This window comes from Astyanax mexicanus, chromosome 3 (assembly GCF_023375975.1).
Source record: "Astyanax mexicanus isolate ESR-SI-001 chromosome 3, AstMex3_surface, whole genome shotgun sequence".
Taxonomy (NCBI): Eukaryota; Metazoa; Chordata; class Actinopteri; order Characiformes; family Acestrorhamphidae; genus Astyanax; species Astyanax mexicanus.
In genome coordinates, this window is record NC_064410.1 from 57,947,632 (window position 1) to 57,966,979 (window position 19,348).

At 43.7% G+C, this 19,348-nt stretch overlaps 2 protein-coding genes across 9 annotated transcripts in view; both read right to left on the minus strand.

Annotated features, from left to right (window-relative positions):
- Nucleotides 1-19,348, minus strand: part of LOC103043027 (interleukin-4 receptor subunit alpha) — a 679,179-nt gene that overhangs the window by 394,883 nt on the left and 264,948 nt on the right. The window lies entirely within an intron of this gene.
- axin1 (axin 1) overlaps nt 1-19,348 on the minus strand; it is an 80,619-nt gene that overhangs the window by 4,120 nt on the left and 57,151 nt on the right. For 5 of the 6 annotated variants that reach the window (XM_022683394.2, XM_022683392.2, XM_022683395.2 and 2 more), the window contains 6 exons: nt 15,658-15,754; nt 11,242-11,379; nt 2,936-3,465; nt 1,897-2,067; nt 1,250-1,498; nt 913-1,017 (listed from right to left, as the gene is read on the minus strand). In XM_022683394.2, coding sequence (XP_022539115.1) covers nt 913-1,017; nt 1,250-1,498; nt 1,897-2,067; nt 2,936-3,465; nt 11,242-11,379; nt 15,658-15,754 — 1,290 coding nt within the window. The remainder of the gene's footprint in view (nt 1-912; nt 1,018-1,249; nt 1,499-1,896; nt 2,068-2,935; nt 3,466-11,241; nt 11,380-15,657; nt 15,755-19,348) is intronic. The other variant, XM_022683396.2, reaches the window with a different exon arrangement.

The following is a 19,348-nucleotide window of genomic DNA, read 5'->3' on the forward strand; positions in this document are numbered from 1 at the left end:
TTTTAAGTGCTTATTTCTTTTATTGTTGAAGATTATGGCTTAAACAAACAAACAAAAAAAATCGGTGTCTCAGACAATTGGTCCTTTTGGCAGTGTGGGCAGTGTTCCAAGTCCTGATGGAAAATGAAATCCACATCTTCATAAAAGTTGTCAGTAGCAGAGGGAAGCATGAAGTGCTGCACTGACTTTAGACTTGATAAAACACAGTGGATCAACACCAGCAGATGACATGACTCTCCAAACCATCACTGATTGGTGGAAACTTCACACTAGACCTCGAGCAGTTTGGACTGTGTCTCTCCACTCTTCCTCCAGACTCTGGTCCCTTGATTTACAAATGAAATGTAAAATTTACTGATGATCAGTGATGGTTTGGAGAGACATGTCATCTGCTGGTGTTGATCCACTGTGTTTTATTATCAAGTCTAAAGTCAGTGCAGTTTTGTTTTCCCACAAAATCTTACAGCACTTCATGCTTCACTCTGCTGACAACTTTTATGGAAATGCGGATTTCATTTTCCAGCAGGACTTGGCACACTGCCAAAAGGTCCAGCCAATTGGTCTTATATAATATTCAAATTTTCTGAGACACTGATTTTTGGGTTTTCATTGGCTGTAAGCCATAATCATCAACAAAAAAAGAAATAAACTCTTAAAATAGATCACACTGTGTGTATTACATCTATATAATAGATGAGTTTCACATTCAGAACTGAATTATTGAAATAAAGTAACTTTTCAATGATGTTCTAATTTTATGAGATGCACTGGTTCATCTCTACAGATGCATTTGTCTAGAAGATGAAGGAAGAGGAGCGGTGGGTGCTGTGCTCTATGGAAGGGAGCAGGGAAGGCATGGTGGGAGGCATGAAGGGGGAAGGAAGTCGTTTACATGGGGCGATCGGGACATACTCTGCCTCGGAGAGCTCCGTGTCGGAGACGGCAGGCACCACGCTGAGCGGGGGGAAAGCTGCGGGCCGGATGGCACGGCCCCTCTGGATCACCTCCATCACATACCTGAGGAACAACTCCTGAGTTAGACACGCCACCTGTCCTCACCCTCAACCTCACCCTCACCCAGCTACACTACTGCAGGGGGAGGGATAGACTAAAAGGAGGCCATAGAGGAGGCCATTCAAGTCTGGATCTGGTGCTTTTTTTACCATTATGGTTTTGTAATATAAAGCATATTACAACACCACACATTAATCACTACCATCCTACTAAAGATGTGGTAGAATCAGCTCACCTCTGCTTGGTCTGCAGGGTTCCAGACTTCTTCTTCTCCTCCTCAAGCCGCCTGCGCGCCTCCTCCAGCTGCGTGAGAGGGTTTGGAGCTGGGTTGGGAGGCATGGTGGGGTCCTGGATGAATGGATGCGAGGGCAGCACATTGTTGCGGAGCTGCGCGCTCACCCACGGGTGCACGGCTCCCGGTCGCTCCACAGAACCAGGTCTGCCCGGCTCATGGCTCTGGCCCTTCTTCGATCCTGAAATGCTCCTGTGGGATACAGACAGGAAATTGATTATTGATGGTCATGCTTCTAGTTCTTTTAGAGCGTTTTCACACCAGCACTATTTGGTCTGGTTAAAACTGACTCTGCTTTGTTTCTACCCTTAGTGCGGTTTGATTGAGCAGATGTGAAAACAGTAATCGTACTCTGGTGCAGATCAAAACAAGCGGACCTAGACTTCCTGCTAGTGGAGGTGGTCTTGGTTCAGTCCCAAATGAGCTCTAGAGCAGTTCGCTTGTGATATACTCCCTCTTACTTGAGCTTAACTGCTGATAAGGTGCAGTTTAATCCGATATATTTGCCAGATAAAGCCAATTACCACAATATTATCTAGCTAGCCAAGTAAAAGTAAATTACGACATAATGACCAATGGGATCCACTCACCCATAGGGGCTCTTCTTGTAGCGACCCGCCTCTTTCTCTCCCTCCATCATCCACTGGAGGATCTTCTGGTTTCTGTCCAGATCATCTGGAGGCATCGGTTCTCTCATCTCGAAGTTCCGCATGTCCTCTCCTTTCTTAAACGTTCTCTTCGACAGCGTGCCACCTTTACTTCTACAATATAAACACAGCAGATCAGTCAATATGTAAGACTTAATAAGTACTGTTTGATCAAATCTGTATCTACTGGAGTATTATTTTTACTTCACTACTGTATTTAGTTACTAAAATGCTGTATCTGTATCTACTGGAGTATTATTTTCACATTATTACTGTATTAAGTACTAAAATACTGTATCTTTATCTACTGGAGTAATATTTTTACTTCACTACTGTATTTAGTTACTAAAATGCTGTATCTGTATCTACTGGAGTATTATTTTTACTTCACTACTGTATTTAGTTACTAAAATGCTGTATCTGTATCTACTGGAGTATTTTTTTTACTTCACTAACTACTGTACTTAAGTACTAAAATACTGTATCTGTATCTACTGGAGTAAATTTTTACTTCACTTATTACTGTACTCTACTGTACTTGAGTATTTTTTTTTTTTTTTACAGGATTTTACAGGATTTATTGGTGTCAGTTGGGTGTCAATTTCACAACCAATATTTTTCTATTGATTTCTATTGATTAGCGCCCCCATGTGGAGTAATACAGCAGCAACTTCAGTAAGTCAGATTGATATTAATTAAACATATATATAAAAATCTATATTCGATGCCATGTATCCCACCCTTAATAATGACAATATAATTTATGAAAAGATAATGCAGTAGCCCATTTTTAAAAAGCAATGATTTTAAATATATATACTGTACGATAATGTGATGAAATATTTGTTTGGTAATTACTGTGCCAGGCCTTAATGTTGATGTGTACACAAAAAACATTGGATGCCAGTATTGGCCCACAACTCCCATATGGGCTCCTGCTTAGGAAATAAAACAGAAGAATAAATCTGGAATCAGAGCGTACCCGTAACCCATGGGGTCAATAGCGTTGGGTCCAGCGCCCATCCCGTCTGCGTAGTTCCGCATCTTGGATCCGTAGTGGTGTTGCTCCATGTTCCAGGCGAAGCCGCCGTGGCCTCTGATCTCCGCGTCCGTCTGCTCTTTGGGCTTGCCGCCCGTGGTGTGGTGTGTGTGGTGTACGTGTTTGTGATGGTAAGCGTTGGGTCCCAGTCGCGCCTGGTGCTTGCTCTGGCCTCCCGGCAGCGGCACGGCCATCCCCGGCACCTTGGCCGAGGGCAGGCCGTCTGGCGAGCGAGACTTGGGCGAGTGGCGGCCCGTCCCCGGAGACTGGCAGCCGGGCGTCTTCATGACTCGCTGCACGTGCTCGTCCAGGATGCTCTCGGGATTCTCCTCGTGAGCGTCTCTCAGAGCCAGACCGTTGTAGCTGACGTCAGAGTAGCGTGCGCCGTAGTGCTGCATGTGGACAGCAGGGGGCAGCCTGTGGCTGGCCAGCGATGGTGCTGTGGAGACGTCTGCATCGTCTCCCTCCTCCTCCTGCAGAGAGAGACAAAGACAATTAACACACTGATACAGATACTGCCAGAACTGTAGGACCTGGACTAGACACATCAATACAATGACCACAAAATTCACTCCACAAAATGATGGAAGCCAATGTAGACTATATTCCACAATATAGCATTATGCACACATCCTTCTCAAACTGGGTTAAATAAACGATAAAATGTGCAGAGTGTCAGCTTTTAAAGGAAGTCAATGTAAATAGATCTTGGACCATTTCTATTAATCAACAATCATTATGAGGTATATTTGTTTTAGCAACTGACTTTTTTGTTATTTGCATTGTATACAAATGGATTTAAGAAAACATAAGAAAATAAAAGAATAAACAAATATATAAATTTACCCAAGATTATATAAACCCAGTCATTTTGATATTCATTCATTATGATATTCTAAAACCGTGTTAAGATGACAATTAACATAATTTCACAAAGTGCATATAAATTTAAAAAGAATATATGCCTCTCACAAGAACTGAAAGCTCTGCGTAGGTTCTAGCGGGAAACTCGAAATCACGCCACTTTTCTCAGCCAATCACCAACTCCCACCTGTCCTTAAAAGACCTCCCTCATACCTGTTCTCCCCTGCTTGCAGACGCTGACATACGTTTTCGGGCGCCGGTCGTTGCCGCGTGGCTTCATGGTGTTTCTGCCATTTGCTCCTCAGTTTGCTTTTTCGCCCGTCTGCGTGGCTGCTCGTTCGTAGTTGGCTCGAGTTCCTGCTCGTAGGATCCATGTTGGTTTGTATTGCTCTCTGTTCTGTCGCTGGCGTTTTGGTTGGATCCTCGCTGTGTTTGCTGTTGGCGGTCTGGGTTCCTGTTTTGCTGGATCACGTGACCGTGTCGCGCTTGCCTTCGAGGCTTGCTGCTCCGATGCTTTGTCTCGGCTCGCAGCCGTGTGCTGAATCGTGCTGCTTGTTTCGGCTCAGTGTCGATTCTGTGGCGTTCTGGTCTAGTGCTGAGGCTTTTCTCGGCGGTGTTCGGATAGTTGCTTGGTGTTTCTGCGTTTTCCACGGCTCTGTCCGGTGCCTGTGGCTGAGTTTGTACGCTTCGCTCGAGAAGTCTGGGCTGGATGGCTGTTTTTAAACCCGCTCCTGCTGGCACCCGATAGTTTTAGCCCCGCGCCCGCCCTCCGTTTTTTACGTTTCTGTCGCTCCGCACGCCTGCTTGTGTTGCTTACGTTTAGTGCTCGAAATTAACTTGGGTTTTTTATTGAACCAGCAATGTGGCGCTGATAGCCTGCTCCCTTCCTACTGTCCACACACACACGCCCACGCCTCAGTGGAGCTGACCCTTCAGGCACTGCTTGCAAAGTGTTTCGTTCATGCAGCACCAAAACCAAATTTGATCGATGATAAATAAACTTAGTGTACTTGGTTAATCCTCGTTCGTTGTGATCTCATTCTCGCGACGCTCCTATGGTGCGTTTATCGGTCTTGGGCTTTACTGTTGATGAATGTTATTGATGTGTCGTTCGCGATCGATCCGGCTCAGGAGCCGACTCTTCGAAGTCACCTATTGGAACCGGCTCTACCATTGGGTGCCGTTTTCTCCATTTTATATACCTTCGTATTTTACACATTACTTTAGAAGCACTGTATTTGATATTTGTATTGTGGCACTTTTTTGTTATGGAGCTGCTTTAATACTTTTTCGTATTGGGTGATTGTATTGACTGTTTCGTTTGTTTTAAGTTATTTTGTCGAAGTGGCGCTATTTTGTAAATTTCATAATTGGTTGTAATATGTTTTTTATTATAAAGCATTATTATGCAGCTGTTTTGCTCGTCGCAAGTGCCTATTGCGCTGCTTCTTATCTCGGACCGTACCCGTTCAATTGCTTTTCTGTACTCGCGCTGCTTATTATCTCGGGCCGTGCCTGCTCTACTTACTGCTTTAATGTCTCGCTTTCTGCGCTGCTTATTATCTCGGGCCATGCCCGCTCTAATGCTTTAATGACTCGCTGTCCGCGTTGTTTACCTCGGGCCGTGCCCGCTCTAATGCTTTAATGACTCACTGTCCGCGTTGTTTACCTCGGGCCGTGCCCGCTCTAATGCTTTGCTGTACTCGCAGCCCGCGTTGTTTATTATCTCGGGCCGTGCCCGTTTTAATGCTTTAATTACTCGCTGTCCGCGTTGTTTACCTCGGGCCGTGCCCGCTCTAATGCTTTAATGACTCGCTGTCCGCGTTGTTTACCTCTAATGGTTTACCGTAATCGCAGTCCGTGTTTATTATCTCGGGCCGTGCCCGCTCTAATGGTTTACTGTACTTGCAGTCCGCGTTGTTTATTATCTCGGGCCGTGCCCGATGGTTTACTGTACTCGCAGTCCGCGTTGTTTATTATCTCGGGCCGTGCCCGCTCTGCTGGTTACTGTACGCGCAGTCCGCATCGTTTATTATCTCGGGCCGTGCCCGCTCTAATGCTTTACCGTACTCTCAGTCCGCGTTGTTCATAATCTCGGGCCGTGCCCGCTCTATAATGCTTTAATGGCTCGCAGTCCGCGCGGTTTATTATCCGCGTGGTTTATAATCTTGGGCCGTGCCAGCTCTAATGCTTTACCGTACTCTCAGTCCGCGTTGTTCATAATCTCGGGCCGTGCCCGTTCTATAATGCTTTAATGGCTCGCAGTCCGCGCGGTTTGTCGTCCGCGTGGTTTATTATCTCGGGCCGTGCCCGCTCTAATGGTTTACTGTACTCGCAGTCCGCGTTGTTTATTATCTCGGGCCGTGCCCGCTCTAATGGTTTACTGTACTCGCAGTCCGCGTTGTTTATTATCTCGGGCCGTGCCCGCTCTAATGGTTTACTGTACTCGCAGTCCGCATCGTTTATTATCTCGGGCCGTGCCCGCTCTAATGCCTTACCGTACTCTCAGTCCGCATTGTTCATAATCTCGGCCCGTGCCCGCTCTGTAATGCTTTAATGGCTCGCAGTCTGCGCGGTTTATTATCTCGGGCCGTGCCCGCTTTAATGGTTTGCTATACTCGCAGTCCGCATCGTTTATAATCTCGGGCCGTGCCCGCTCTAATGCTTTACCGTACTCGCAGTCCGCGTTGTTTGTTGTCTCGGGCCGTGCCCGCTCTAATGCTTTACTGGCTCGCAGTTCGCGTTGTTTATTGTCTCGGGCCATGCCCGCTCTAATGCTTTACCGTACTCGCAGTTCGCGTTGTTTATTGTCTCGGGCCGTGCCCGCTCTAATGCTTTACTGTACTCGCTGTCCGCGTTGTTTATTGTCTCAGGCCGTGCCCGCTCCGCTGCTTGATTGGACTCGTGTCCGATGCTGCTTGTATAAGAAACACTCGGATGTACAGTACTGAACAGGTTCTCGATTACGTGATTCGTGGACTGCACTGACTCCGTACCTGGTCTAATTCTGGTGATTTGCTGCCTTTTATTGGGTTAATTTTGTGTTGCCTGTGCTATGTTTTGTTTTATGATTGGCATGTACCTTTCTTGCAGAATTTCTACTTTTACGATGCCGCGTTTTAAAATATTAATCAACGCCGTGGGCAGCGGATGCTATTGCCTTAGAACTTTTTTAGTGGCCGAAGTTTTGAGCATTTACCGATCACGGGTTGCTTTGACGTACTGCTGTGCAAATTACGTGCCTCAATGTTAAGTATCCGATCCGGTTTGTCGTTGCTTTATGTCTTATGGTTTGTGCTGATGTTACTTTCCCTGGTCCTTTGGTTTTGGGGGTGTTCTCCAAGGACAGTCTGTCCTTGGTTCTGCATTTGGTGCTTCCTGACATTTGTTTTGACATTAATTTCGCTTCCCCTGTTATATTTGCTTTGTTCGCATCACGATGTACAAGGTGTCTAATAGCAATCATCAGTAAAATGTTATAGCAGTCAATGATAATGGAAAGTCTTTTAAATCTCGGGCCGTGCCCGCCCTAATACCCACTGGACTCGTAGTCCGCGCTGCTGCGATCACGGGCCGTGCCCGCTCTATTAACCCTGGACTCGTAGTCCGCGCTGCTGCGATCGCGGGCCGTGCCCGCTCTATTAACCTGGACTCGTAGTCCGCGCTGCTGCGATCGCGGGCTGTGCCCGCTCTATTAACCTGGACTCGTAGTCCGCGCTGCTGCGATCGCGGGCCGTGCCCGCTCTAATAACCACTGGACTCGTAGTCCGCGCTGCTGCGATCGCGGGCCGTGCCCGCTCTAAATACCCACTGGACTCGTAGTCCGCGCTGCTGCGATCGCGGGCCGTGCCCGCTCTAATAACCACTGGACTCGTAGTCCGCGCTGCTGCGATCGCGGGCCGTGCCCGCTCTAATAACCACTGGACTCGTAGTCCGCGCTGCTGCGATCGCGGGCCGTGCCCGCTCTAATAACCACTGGACTCGTAGTCCGCGCTGCTGCGATCGCGGGCCGTGCCCGCTCTAATAACCACTGGACTCGTAGTCCGCGCTGCTGCGATCGCGGGCCGTGCCCGCTCTAATAACCACTGGACTCGTAGTCCGCGCTGCTGCGATCGCGGGCCGTGCCCGCTCTAATAACCACTGGACTCGTAGTCCGCGCTGCTGCAGTCGCGAGCCAGCTCGCTCTTATACCCTCACCCATCTTGTTCGGGATACCTGATGTCTGAGTAAGTAATTTATGTACATATATATCTATTTATTTATATATCTATTTAATATATCTATTTAATTGCAAACAACTGGAGGCGGTTGTAAGATTTTTATACAGACGTCAAATGAATATACTGTTATAACGTACTGCCACGACAGCTCGCGCTCGCTCAAATATCCTACTCCTTATGCTCCTAGATATCACGGGCCGTGCCCGTTCCTATGCTCATTAGACTCCTAGTCTGTGTTTTTTCTGCACAGCGGGCCGTGCCCGCCCTTATAGCCTTTGGACTCGTAGTCCGCATTTTGCTACGACGGCGTCCATAAGTTGTGCCCCTCAAAGGCTTAATGTATTGTTAGTCCGCAGTGTTTTCTCATGCTGATCACGTCAACGTTACACTTATCATACGCTTCTAAAATAGCCTCAAGCAGTGTATACAAGTACTTTGTATACAACGAACCTAATAAATGTATGCTATCAAAACATGAGCGCAACTACTGTAATGCACACGTACTCAGCAAATAACACTTTAATCTTGAACACCTTATTCAAGCTTGTTTATAACTGTTTTCCTTCCAGAATACGTGAACCAGGTAAAGGATCCTCCTGTGGGTAATTTATCTTTTTATATTTTTGGGGATAGGCTCCGCCCCCGCCGTACAAGTACGGCAGGATCTGCGAGGTTCCAGACGCTGCGGACCTGGGCTTCGACGGGGCTTTCGCCAAAGACTCTATATACACTATATTCACTATTACTAATTGTCATACGTGTTTATTGGATTAAATCTTTCTTGCTGCACTTTGTTTCTAGAGTTTTCCTGCTAGAACTCTTTTTTTTCCGGAAGATGTACTGTCCCACAACTAACTGCAATTAACAATTTAATTTAATTTTATACCACTGACATAACAATAACAATAATAATAATAATAATAATAACAATAATAATAATAGCAGCAGCAGCACACAATTACAACTACACTGCTTTAAAGACTGACATTCTTATCCAATGTTTTTATTTATTTCTATATTTAATGTATTTTCTACATAGTAGATTAATATAAAAGACATGAAAACAATTAAGGGACACATATGGAATTACTTAGTAAACATTAAAAAAGTGTTAGTCCTCCACATTAATGCATAAAGGAAAAGCAGCAACTATTGTTCAGCACCTCCAGAAACTCCTTCCTGAGATTAAACTGAGATTAAAATCTCACCAACAGTGCTCAGATCTGTCCTCAAAGATAAATGTAATACTTAGAAGAATCTAAAGTATATACTTTAACACTTTTTGTTTAGAGAATAATTCTGCATGTGTTCATGTAGAGCTTTAATATAGTCTATTAAATCACATCCAATATAAAAAAAAATCATAAAAGAAAGAACACACATTGAATGAGAAGAGCTGTGTCCAAAATACTTGTCCTTTACATGTCCCAAATTATTAAAATGATTTAGAATTATTATTTTAACTGCCTAACACAGAACCAGTTCTGTTATTAAATGTTCTTGTAGGACACATAATAAATCACTAAGTGTAGGTGTAATTACTGAAATACACCACCAGAGGTCATCCTTATACACGCTTGCACAGGACAACCATTATCAAACCTTAATGTTGATAAATATGTTACCATTAATGAAACTATTACATTTTTTCCATTCATGTTCATTTTTGTCATTCATAATATTACTGCACCAAAAAGCAGCCTTTCATTTACAGCCATACAGCTTATTCTGAATGGTCCACAACCAGAACCCATTAAGACACCTAGGCAGACATGATTATGGATACAGTAGATTGAGTCCTTGCTATTTAATGCATCACTCCGCATGGCTGGTCCTGAACGCCAAAACAAAAAATAAAAATAGAGATAGTTTGAGAGAAGCTCTCTCAGCCCCACTGTTTGGTAGCAGTTTGAAACAGTTTGAGTCAGTGGCCGAACAGAAGCAATAATTAATGGCCAAAGCATGCTCTGATGCTCTCTCTCCAGGTAGAGGAACCCGTGGAGGAAGTGGCACACTTTTCACACTTGGCGAGTGCACATTTCGTTTTTTTTTTTTTCAGCACTAAACAGCTGTGCAGGTCATCGCTCTGCACTCCAAATTACACCGCTCGTGCCAAAAAAAAAAAAAACACAGAGAGAGACATTGAGATGGGCCAGCATGAGCATACCGCAATGCGCAAACCAAACCAGCGAGACCGCGGTGGTTAGCCGAACCTCTCAGAATTGGATGTTGGATAGATGTTTTAATTAATGAGGTGAAGTTCGGCCTGCTTGACAATTTTTTGCCGCATTCTGCTAAAAAATAAAAAATAAAAATGAAAAGACGACAGCACAAACCTGCGCAGCAGATTACCAATTTCAAGACCTAATCAACGGGACGACTGACAGCAAGGCTGTCAAATACAACCAGCGTTCAGCATCGAAAGGCACGCAGATATGAATAAAGCAGCCCAAATGTATTCCGTCTCGGTTCAGTGGGGAAAATCAGGATGCAACAATCTTGTTACGTGCTGCTAAGGGGGAGAGAAAAGTTGAAATGAGTTTGGGGGGCTTCTTCTTTCCTGAAAGCACAGAAGAGTCTGCGCTAATCTCGGAGGAAGGCGGCGAGCGGTGAGAATATCAATTAAAAGACAATGACATTCCTACTTCAAGCTCTTAATAACGGAGAGCCGCTGGTCCGTGACGGCAGTTCCTCTTACAGGAGGCCAAACTACACAAATTATCTGCCTTGAGACTTAACACCTGGCTTTGTGTGGGGGAAAAGATTCCCATTTGCGGAGAGCGGTGGCGTTTCTTCACGCCCCAGCTCACTTCAAACAAAGTCATTACACAGAGGCAGACTAGCGAGCGGCTCAGCCTCCGCAGGTGTTTCACCTGACACCCAACACAAAGAAACAACAGAAACGAAGTGGGACGTCTGATAAGCCTCTCCTTGCCATGCATCCCACGGCCCGACTCAAAAAGAGACGTCTGGGGACCGTCGTGATTCGACGCCAGAGCGTTCCCAAGCTGCCCTGTTTCTTTCTTAACCCAGATATAAGATACTAAACACAAATATCTGAGATCATGAGGCCTTAAAACGCCATGGTTTGCCTCTACTGTGTCTGTACACCAATAAGATCTGGACATGGTTCTGTGCTGTGATGTAGAAGAGTAGACTACTCACCAGCCGGACTCTCTTGAGACGTTCCTCCAGTTTCTCCTGGGCCTCGCGCTCTCTCAGCACCGACTCCAACCTGCTGATCAGCTCGGCCGCAAACTTCTCTGGTTCCACGTGGATATCCTTTGGCATCCGATTTGTGCGCTGCATAGAAAAAAGATTAAGATTAATGAGACGCTCATTAAAAGGTAAAATCTAGGCCATTATACCACATTCGACATTTATTATATTAAGATTGAGCAGCAATATGACTGAATATGTATACAGACAACTGGCTATGTAACAGTATCATTACTGCAGAAGCCCATTAAAGCCAGCTTTGAAATCCACACTCCGAGTATTAATAGTATTAATACTGCGAGTTTAATACATTTGCTTGTGTGAAAGCTGCTTCTAAGCTCGGGATCTCTCCAGAGTACTGATCACAGATACTTCTGAAATCAGTGGCCTGGTAGGTTCGAAGCTATCCGTAAGGGTTCACGTGAGGGTTCTGGTTATTGGTTAATTTTGTAACGTGACGTTTAAATTTAATAATTTATTAGTTTGGTCTACTGTGCAAAACGAGTGCCGCTGGACTTTGCGTGGAAGTGTTTGAGAATCACAGTCAAGTGTATATTTTTTAATTACATACACTTTAGTGTAAATATTGATATTGATATAGGTTATATACTCCTACTTTCATATCTGAACAATATCTGATAAAATATATTAAACATATAATAAAGAATATTAATAAATATCTAAATATCTAATCTAAAAAAAAAAACCTCTAAAAATCAATCGACAGATTAATCAATATCCAAAATAATCGACAGTTGAATCTCTTCAGTTTGCTAGGGAGCATAAAGATCGGACTCTGGAGCAATGAAAAAAGATTATATAACAGTCTGATGAGTCCAAATTTACCTCCCATCATCCCTACTGTTAACATACAAGCCTGTGGGGCGGGGCTAAGATCTGGGGTTGCTGCAGTTAGTCTGCAGGTTTAGGTTCAGCAACAGTATGTGCTGAAAGAATGAGGTCAGCTGACTATCTGAATATACTGAATATAGATCAGGTTATTCCATCAATGGATTTTTTCTTCCCTGATGACACGGCCATATTCCAAGATGACAACGCCAGGATTCATGGGGCTGGAATTGTGAAAGAGTTCAGGGTTCAGGGAGCATGAGATCATCATTTTCACACAGAGTCCAGACCTGAACCCCATTGAAAATCTGTAGGATGTGCTGGAAAAGATTTTGTGCAGCAGTTATAATCTCCCATCATCTTGGGGGAGAAATGAATGCAACTTTAACAAAGGTAACATTGCAGAAGCTTGTGGAAATCATACCACAGCGACTGCATGCCATAATCAAAGCTAAAAGGGGTCCAACCAAATATTAAGTGTGTGTGACCTTTCTTTTTTTGGCCAGGCAGGGTTTAATACATATAATATGACAATGCATATCCTGCACTGCGACAACTGCACATGGGCACATTGCAATGATGCTGCTGAAGGGATATATTGTCCATCTCTATTGTGAAGTCTCCAGGACTTTAACCTATATTCCCAACTGATTGTGATCAGCAGACGGCCATAATCACTTCTGATCAGGGAAGATTATAAAGCTCATGAGAGTAAGTGGTAAATTCAGATCAAAGGTCTACATCGTACTATTTTCTGCTTTCATAACAGTGGGGTTCCAAACAACGCAAGAAATGCAAGACCAGGAAACGTATTATTCCAGACGAGTATTCTATAAGAGACGGGGGAGGGGTCGATGGGGTAGCGCTATGAATCAACAAGTCTCAGAAAGCCTCTGGCCAGAGTCCAGCCAAACCTTAGAGGAGCCCTTAAAATTTTGATTACAGGGTCAAATCTGATCTGGACTCTCCATTTCGGCTCTCTTTGTTCCGAGACTTGGCTCACTTTAGATTCATCAGTCTCCTCCCCAGCCCATATGGCTACGTGCCCAGTGAAGCAGCAGTATCTGTCAAGCCTTGACAAGATGTTGTGGCTACTGACTGTGCTTCACTGCTGCAGACCACCCTTCAAGAATAAAAGCATTTTTTGTCTCTCTCACTCTCCTTCGGAGAGACAAAGCATGGTAAATCGCCAGAAGAATGGAATGTAAAAGCTTCAAAGCAACAGAAATAGAAGACAATATGCCATCATTAATGCCTGATGAGAAAAGAAGACAACAGGCAAGATGTTTGTTTAGTACTAATATCAGGATTATATCTTCATTAACACTAAATGTACAACAGTGTTCTATGTTCTGTAATAAATCCAAGAGCTAGCTAGCACCAGAGGGAGAAAACCTTGTAATAGAAGTTAAATATCATATTTTTTATATTACAAGGCACACTTAAAATCTACAGTGATCCCATGAGCCTTATGTATGAATTCTACCAGTCAGGTATTAAGGAGCTGTAAAGCCACTCTGCTGTTATAAGTACAGTTATAAGTGTGAGTTCTCAGTAAAGTTTCTCACATTAATACACTCTGTACCAATTTGTTTTTAATTTGTGCTTAATTGAACTGCTCCACTCATAATTTATTCCATATATATGTACATTTCAGATTATATGTTTTATAATCTTCTTACAGTTCCTGCAAAACGAAGTTTGTGAGCGTTGCATAAAGCTGAAAACGCTTTTGTGAGCTTACGATCTGGCATACTTTCTGCGACTTTGGTTGGCCGGTTACGTATGCTCCAAAACTGTGATTTGTGAAGTTTCCTGACTACCGGAAAAAGATGATCGCCTCAATTTCTTCGACCTTTCTTTGAGTTTAAACCATCAAAATGTGGGTGTCTCTATAATCTCTTAATGATCAGGGTTCATCATACACATTTTAACCAATACATTTCCATGCCTTCAAGGCACATTTTCATGACCATACAATTTTTAAACCATCATAGCAGACATGGACAATAAAACCAAAAATCAACTAAAACTATAATTAAAATTAAATATAGTGGGTCTAAAATGAATCCGATAAAATATTGACACAAAATCTTCAATAATACAATGTGTCAGATCCTAAGAGCTCCATTGTCTAGGGATAAATTACTGAATTAACTCTGAGCTGATGTATTTGTTAGCTCAAAATAGATTTTCTCCATCGATAAACTGAAACCAAATTTCCATGACTTTTTCCAAACTTTCTGGGTATTTTTATTTTTCCAAAACTTATCCAGACCTGGAAATTGCCATTTTCAAATTCCAAGACTTTTCCAGGTTTCTCGTGACCGTACGAACCCTGAATGATTGATTGATCACAAAGATGATGATACTCTTTAAAATCACCCATGCTTGTTTTCGTGGCATACCTTCATTTTTAACAATCACAGGCGTTGTCGCGTAATGTCTTAGGCTGTGGAGTTCGCCCATCTTCCATGTGCTCGACACAGCAAACGAAAGGGCTGACTGTTATATTTGCCATCACGTCACACTGTTTGCCAAAGCCACATGAACGTCTTCTCCACATGAATACACTGTAAGTTGAGGCCTTAAGAACACTTTCCTTGCTTTTCTCTGCATCACCCCTGCAGTATCACACCAAAACAGAACATCTGCAACATTCAACATCCTCCTTCCTTCTAATACATACAGAGAAGAGTACGTATTTACTGTGCTGTTTTGGGCTGACTGTTCTGTTAGAGCTTCTAAAATCGGTGACGAGATTAAACTAAAAACCGAACGCCACAGCAGTAACATTTGGCATTGGAGTCGACGCTGAATTCAGCACAGTGCACTGGGTTTAAACTGGAAACGCAGCCTATGTCTCCCTGCTTTCTGGATGGGCTATATGTTGAGTGAAAGCCCCTGGTGGAGGGAAGCGCGGGTTTGCTTGGTTAAATTGGGCTCCATCTCAGAGGCTCCAATTATACTGCAGTCGGTACAGCGGGGAAGCCCAGCCATCAGAGGAGAGTCTTCACGTCTACTGGGCATGGGCAGGCAGAGCTGAAGAGAGCATCAGGAACGCTTCATACAGCGAGCGTGCACACACACACACACACACTCACTCACACACACACACACACACACACACACACACACACTCTCTCTCTCTCCATCAGCTATTCGCCAGCACATGATCAAAGGCCCCCCAGCCACCGCTGTGCATCTTAAGAATGCACATTCATTTCAGGGGAGAGTGAGAGTGAGGAGGCAGGGAGAAGAGAGAGAGAGAAGAATGACATGAAAAAAAGAACAGAAAAAAGAGCGCAGATGATAGACAGAAAGGTAGAGACACAAAAAAAAGAGGAAAAAGGTGTTTGTGAAAAAGAGCAAGAGGGGGAGAGGGAGAGGGAGGGAAGGATAGAAGAGAACAGCAGGGGAGTGAAAAAATAAATAAATAAAAAAGGGGGCTGCAGTGTGTAGAGAGAGAGAAAGAGAGAGAGAGAGTCAACATGTTGTTAAAAGAATACTTACAGGAATATGAGGTAGTGGCACTCGCCCATTAGCTTTGGCACTTTCGTGCATCTCTCGTCGAGACTGTTTACGATATCTATAAGGAGGGACACCGTCTCTGTGGGCAGAAAAAAAACACAAAGAAATAAATTAACATTACCGTATATAAAACACACAAGCATACAGCACACAAACAAGAAACAGGTCACTACACCATACACACAAAACACGCATACACACACAGCTCATCATCTGCTGTACTTTACATACATCTGGAACTACTGACTTCCTCCTATAAAGCCCTTATAAATAATGTGCATTATATAAAGGAGCTGGAAGAACATTTACAGCAAACACGAAACAGCTGCACAAAAGAACGACACTCCTAACTAAAAGAGCAGCACAAAATATCGTTTCAGCACAGTCATCACAATATGCTATGTGAAGCAAATCAAAACAAGCATATACTTTTTTTTGGTGAATAATTCCATGTTACTGTGTAGCTTTAATGTTTTCAGTACTAAAATTACAACGAAAAAAAAGCATAAAAAGAAAGAAAACACATGGAATTTAAATAAATTTTGACTGGTACTGTACTGTATGTATGTATGTTGCATAAGTTGACATTGTAATTATTGTGAAAGGCCTATATGTACCTATCCATCTAATAAAACTAGTTTTGTTGTTATCCTGAATATATAGAGAGGATCATATTTGTTAACATTGTGAATATCTTCAGTACAATTCCTGCATTTATTTATATTTCTACATGTATTATATGCCATATACTCATGGATTGCAATGTATTCATACTGAACTGTCCCTGTAGGAGGGTCAAGACAGACAGACATACAGACAGTTAGTGACAGGCAGACAGACACACAGAGAGCCAGAGACAGACAGACTGTGAGAGACAGAGAGAGACAAAAAAAGTGAGAGAGAGTGAAACAGACAAAGAGCAAGAGACATATAGATAGACAGGAAGAGAAACAAAGAGAGCAAGAGAGAGAGACAGCATAAGAGACAGACAGTGAGAGAGAGTAAGACAGAGAGACAGCAAAAGACAAACAGAGTGAGAGACAGACAGAGAGAGCAAGAGACAGAGCAAAAGACAGACAAAAAGATACAGAGAGAAAGAGAGAGAAACAGAGAGAGCTAGAGACAAAGACGTGCTACACAGTCACAGAACAAAAATACTGCAACATTTTTTTTGCTTAATACTGTGCAGACAGACAGAGAGACAGACAAAATCTTTACACCCTAATTCTATTATCTTTATGCAGAAACAATTGTGAATGACCTGGCAACCCTTTGGACTAGCGTATCATGTGGTGTCCCACAAGGTTAAATTCTGGGGCCCATTAAACTGATTAAACAACTGATTTGTTATGAAATTGTATAACAGTCGTAAGTGTGAGGAAGCGTGGACTAAGGGGTTAAAGAAAAGTGTGAAATCTAACCTGAACATCTAAATCTGAACACACACACACACACTTTAAAGCATCACACTGAGATCAATGTGAGAGCAGCAACACAAACAGCGGCCGCTTCATTTAAATTCAACAGGCGCGCACAAAGCAGAATCGCAATGATTTTTCCCCCTGTTGTTTCGCAGACTGCGGGCGTGCGGCTGTCTGAATCGCTAAGGTAGTAGCAGTGGTAGTTCAGGGTCCCTCTCGGCCGGGACCCCAGAGAGGCCTTTCATCCCCCTGGGGCTCCGCCGGTCCTGCTGTGCCCACCCCCCTCCGCCAGGGGCTCACTGCTGATAATGGCCTCTAATCTAGCCCACTTCAGACACATGTTTTTGTCCTGCTGCACTGCCTTTCATGTTTCTTTTAACATGATTCCCCGGTGCCATCTCTGAACTTAGCACGCTCCCCGTGTCTCTGTCTCCCTTCGGCTGCTTTACCCTGGGCCACAGTGTCCTCGTTCACCTCCCTAAAAGGAAACGCACTTCCTGCAGAGAGGGAAGAAAGAGGAGCCTCTGCACTAAATGATAGCATGTGTTCGACAGCAGAGCGGCATAAATCTGAGAGAGAGAGAGAGAGAGAGAGAGAGGGCCGTGCGCTACAAACAAGCTGCTTGATAAACCTTCAAAGGGTGAATGAGAGTGAATAATTAAGTTACAGCGCAGAAAGTAACTGGAAACGGAAATGAATCTCTTAATATGACTTTCCTTTATTTCCTTCGCCGTACAGAGTGTGCGATACCGTCGCAACCCTAAGCTAGTTAATATAATTGCGTGTGGTCAATATCCCTCCTTCTGGAGCTGTGAAACGGTGAAATTGAGAGGACAAATCTGATTACAGCTTTTGGCCAAGGCGTGCTTTAATCTTGTGCAAGGGGCTTCATTTTCCAGGTCTTATTTGCTTTCAATATTTCATTTCCTGTCCTTTCAGGAATCTGCCGCTACGTCCAACACGGGGGCCGGCCCCTTTGAGTTTAGGGCGAGCTAATTTGAAGGGAAACAAAAGTCGATGACTTCAAATTATAGCCTGCAGGCCCTGCGTGCAGCCCAATCGGAGGCTCTGTAATTAGCATAAGTAATGACATTTCTAGGCTTTTGGAAGGGCGGGTAATGAGCAGATGGGCCGCCTCAGAGGAGGGACGATTTGCTCCGGGTCCCGCAGCAGTGCAGGGGGAGGCACCTCTGATCCCAGAGCAGGAGTTGAGCAGTCGGAGATGAGCAGTCAATCGCAGTTGCCAGCCAAGGCTTCAAACGCTCCGGCGAGGAAGCGCTCTGCTGTGATGAGAGGGTGTCGCACTCCTCGTCGCTCGTTAATACATTTACGGCCCTGCAGCACTGCTGGCAAAGATGCACTGAGGCCGAGGGAAGTCCAGCTGATTTGACAGGGGAATTCACTTGGACTGGATGATAATGATAATATAATGCAGTGATTACACCAGAGTGTCACTCCTCTGAACTCTATCAAAAAAAGGGACCTGAATAGAAGTTGAAGTGTTCCAGCTCCACACTTAAGTGAAAGTACTAAAGTATTCGACATTTTTGTACTCAAGTATTGCAAGTAATTTATTAGTACAGTAGTACTGAAGTACTGAAAGTAAATGTAAAGTACTGTGTTCTGTAGTTCTTACAGAAAGCAGTGAAACAATCTCAGAGTGAAAGTAGTGAAAATAATACAGTATTTTAATACTTAAGTACAGTAGTGAAATACTTCTACTTCGCTATTATACATCTGTGGATATGACTGCACGATAATGACTAACTACATAACTGTTAGTGGGTGCATATCAGTGTTGTTACAACACCAAAATTATGACTTTCGATACGATGCCTGCCTAAATATCTCAATACCAATAGTAAAACATAATCATGGCAAGAACCAAATTTTTTAATAATAAAAGAATGATGCGACAGTTTTTAGAAACAGTAGGATTTCTTTCTAGCCCTATGTTTCACCTTTATGTTGATGTATTCTTGAGTTATTAATCTAAAAAGATGGCAAGGTGCTATTTGTGTCAGGTGTTGAATGGGTTAAAAATCTGATAAATAAATTAGGTATTGTACAGTTTTAAACGATGAAGTATTAATGTTTTTTATTAATGAAGAAGTCCCCAGTCTGGCCAGACTGATGGGAGTTTCTGGAAGTCAGCCTTCCCTATAACCCACCACAGATCAGCTGCCTACCGTCCAGTTTTTGCCACATGCCTCGGACTAGCTGCTCACTCCCCACTACCGATTACATCAAAG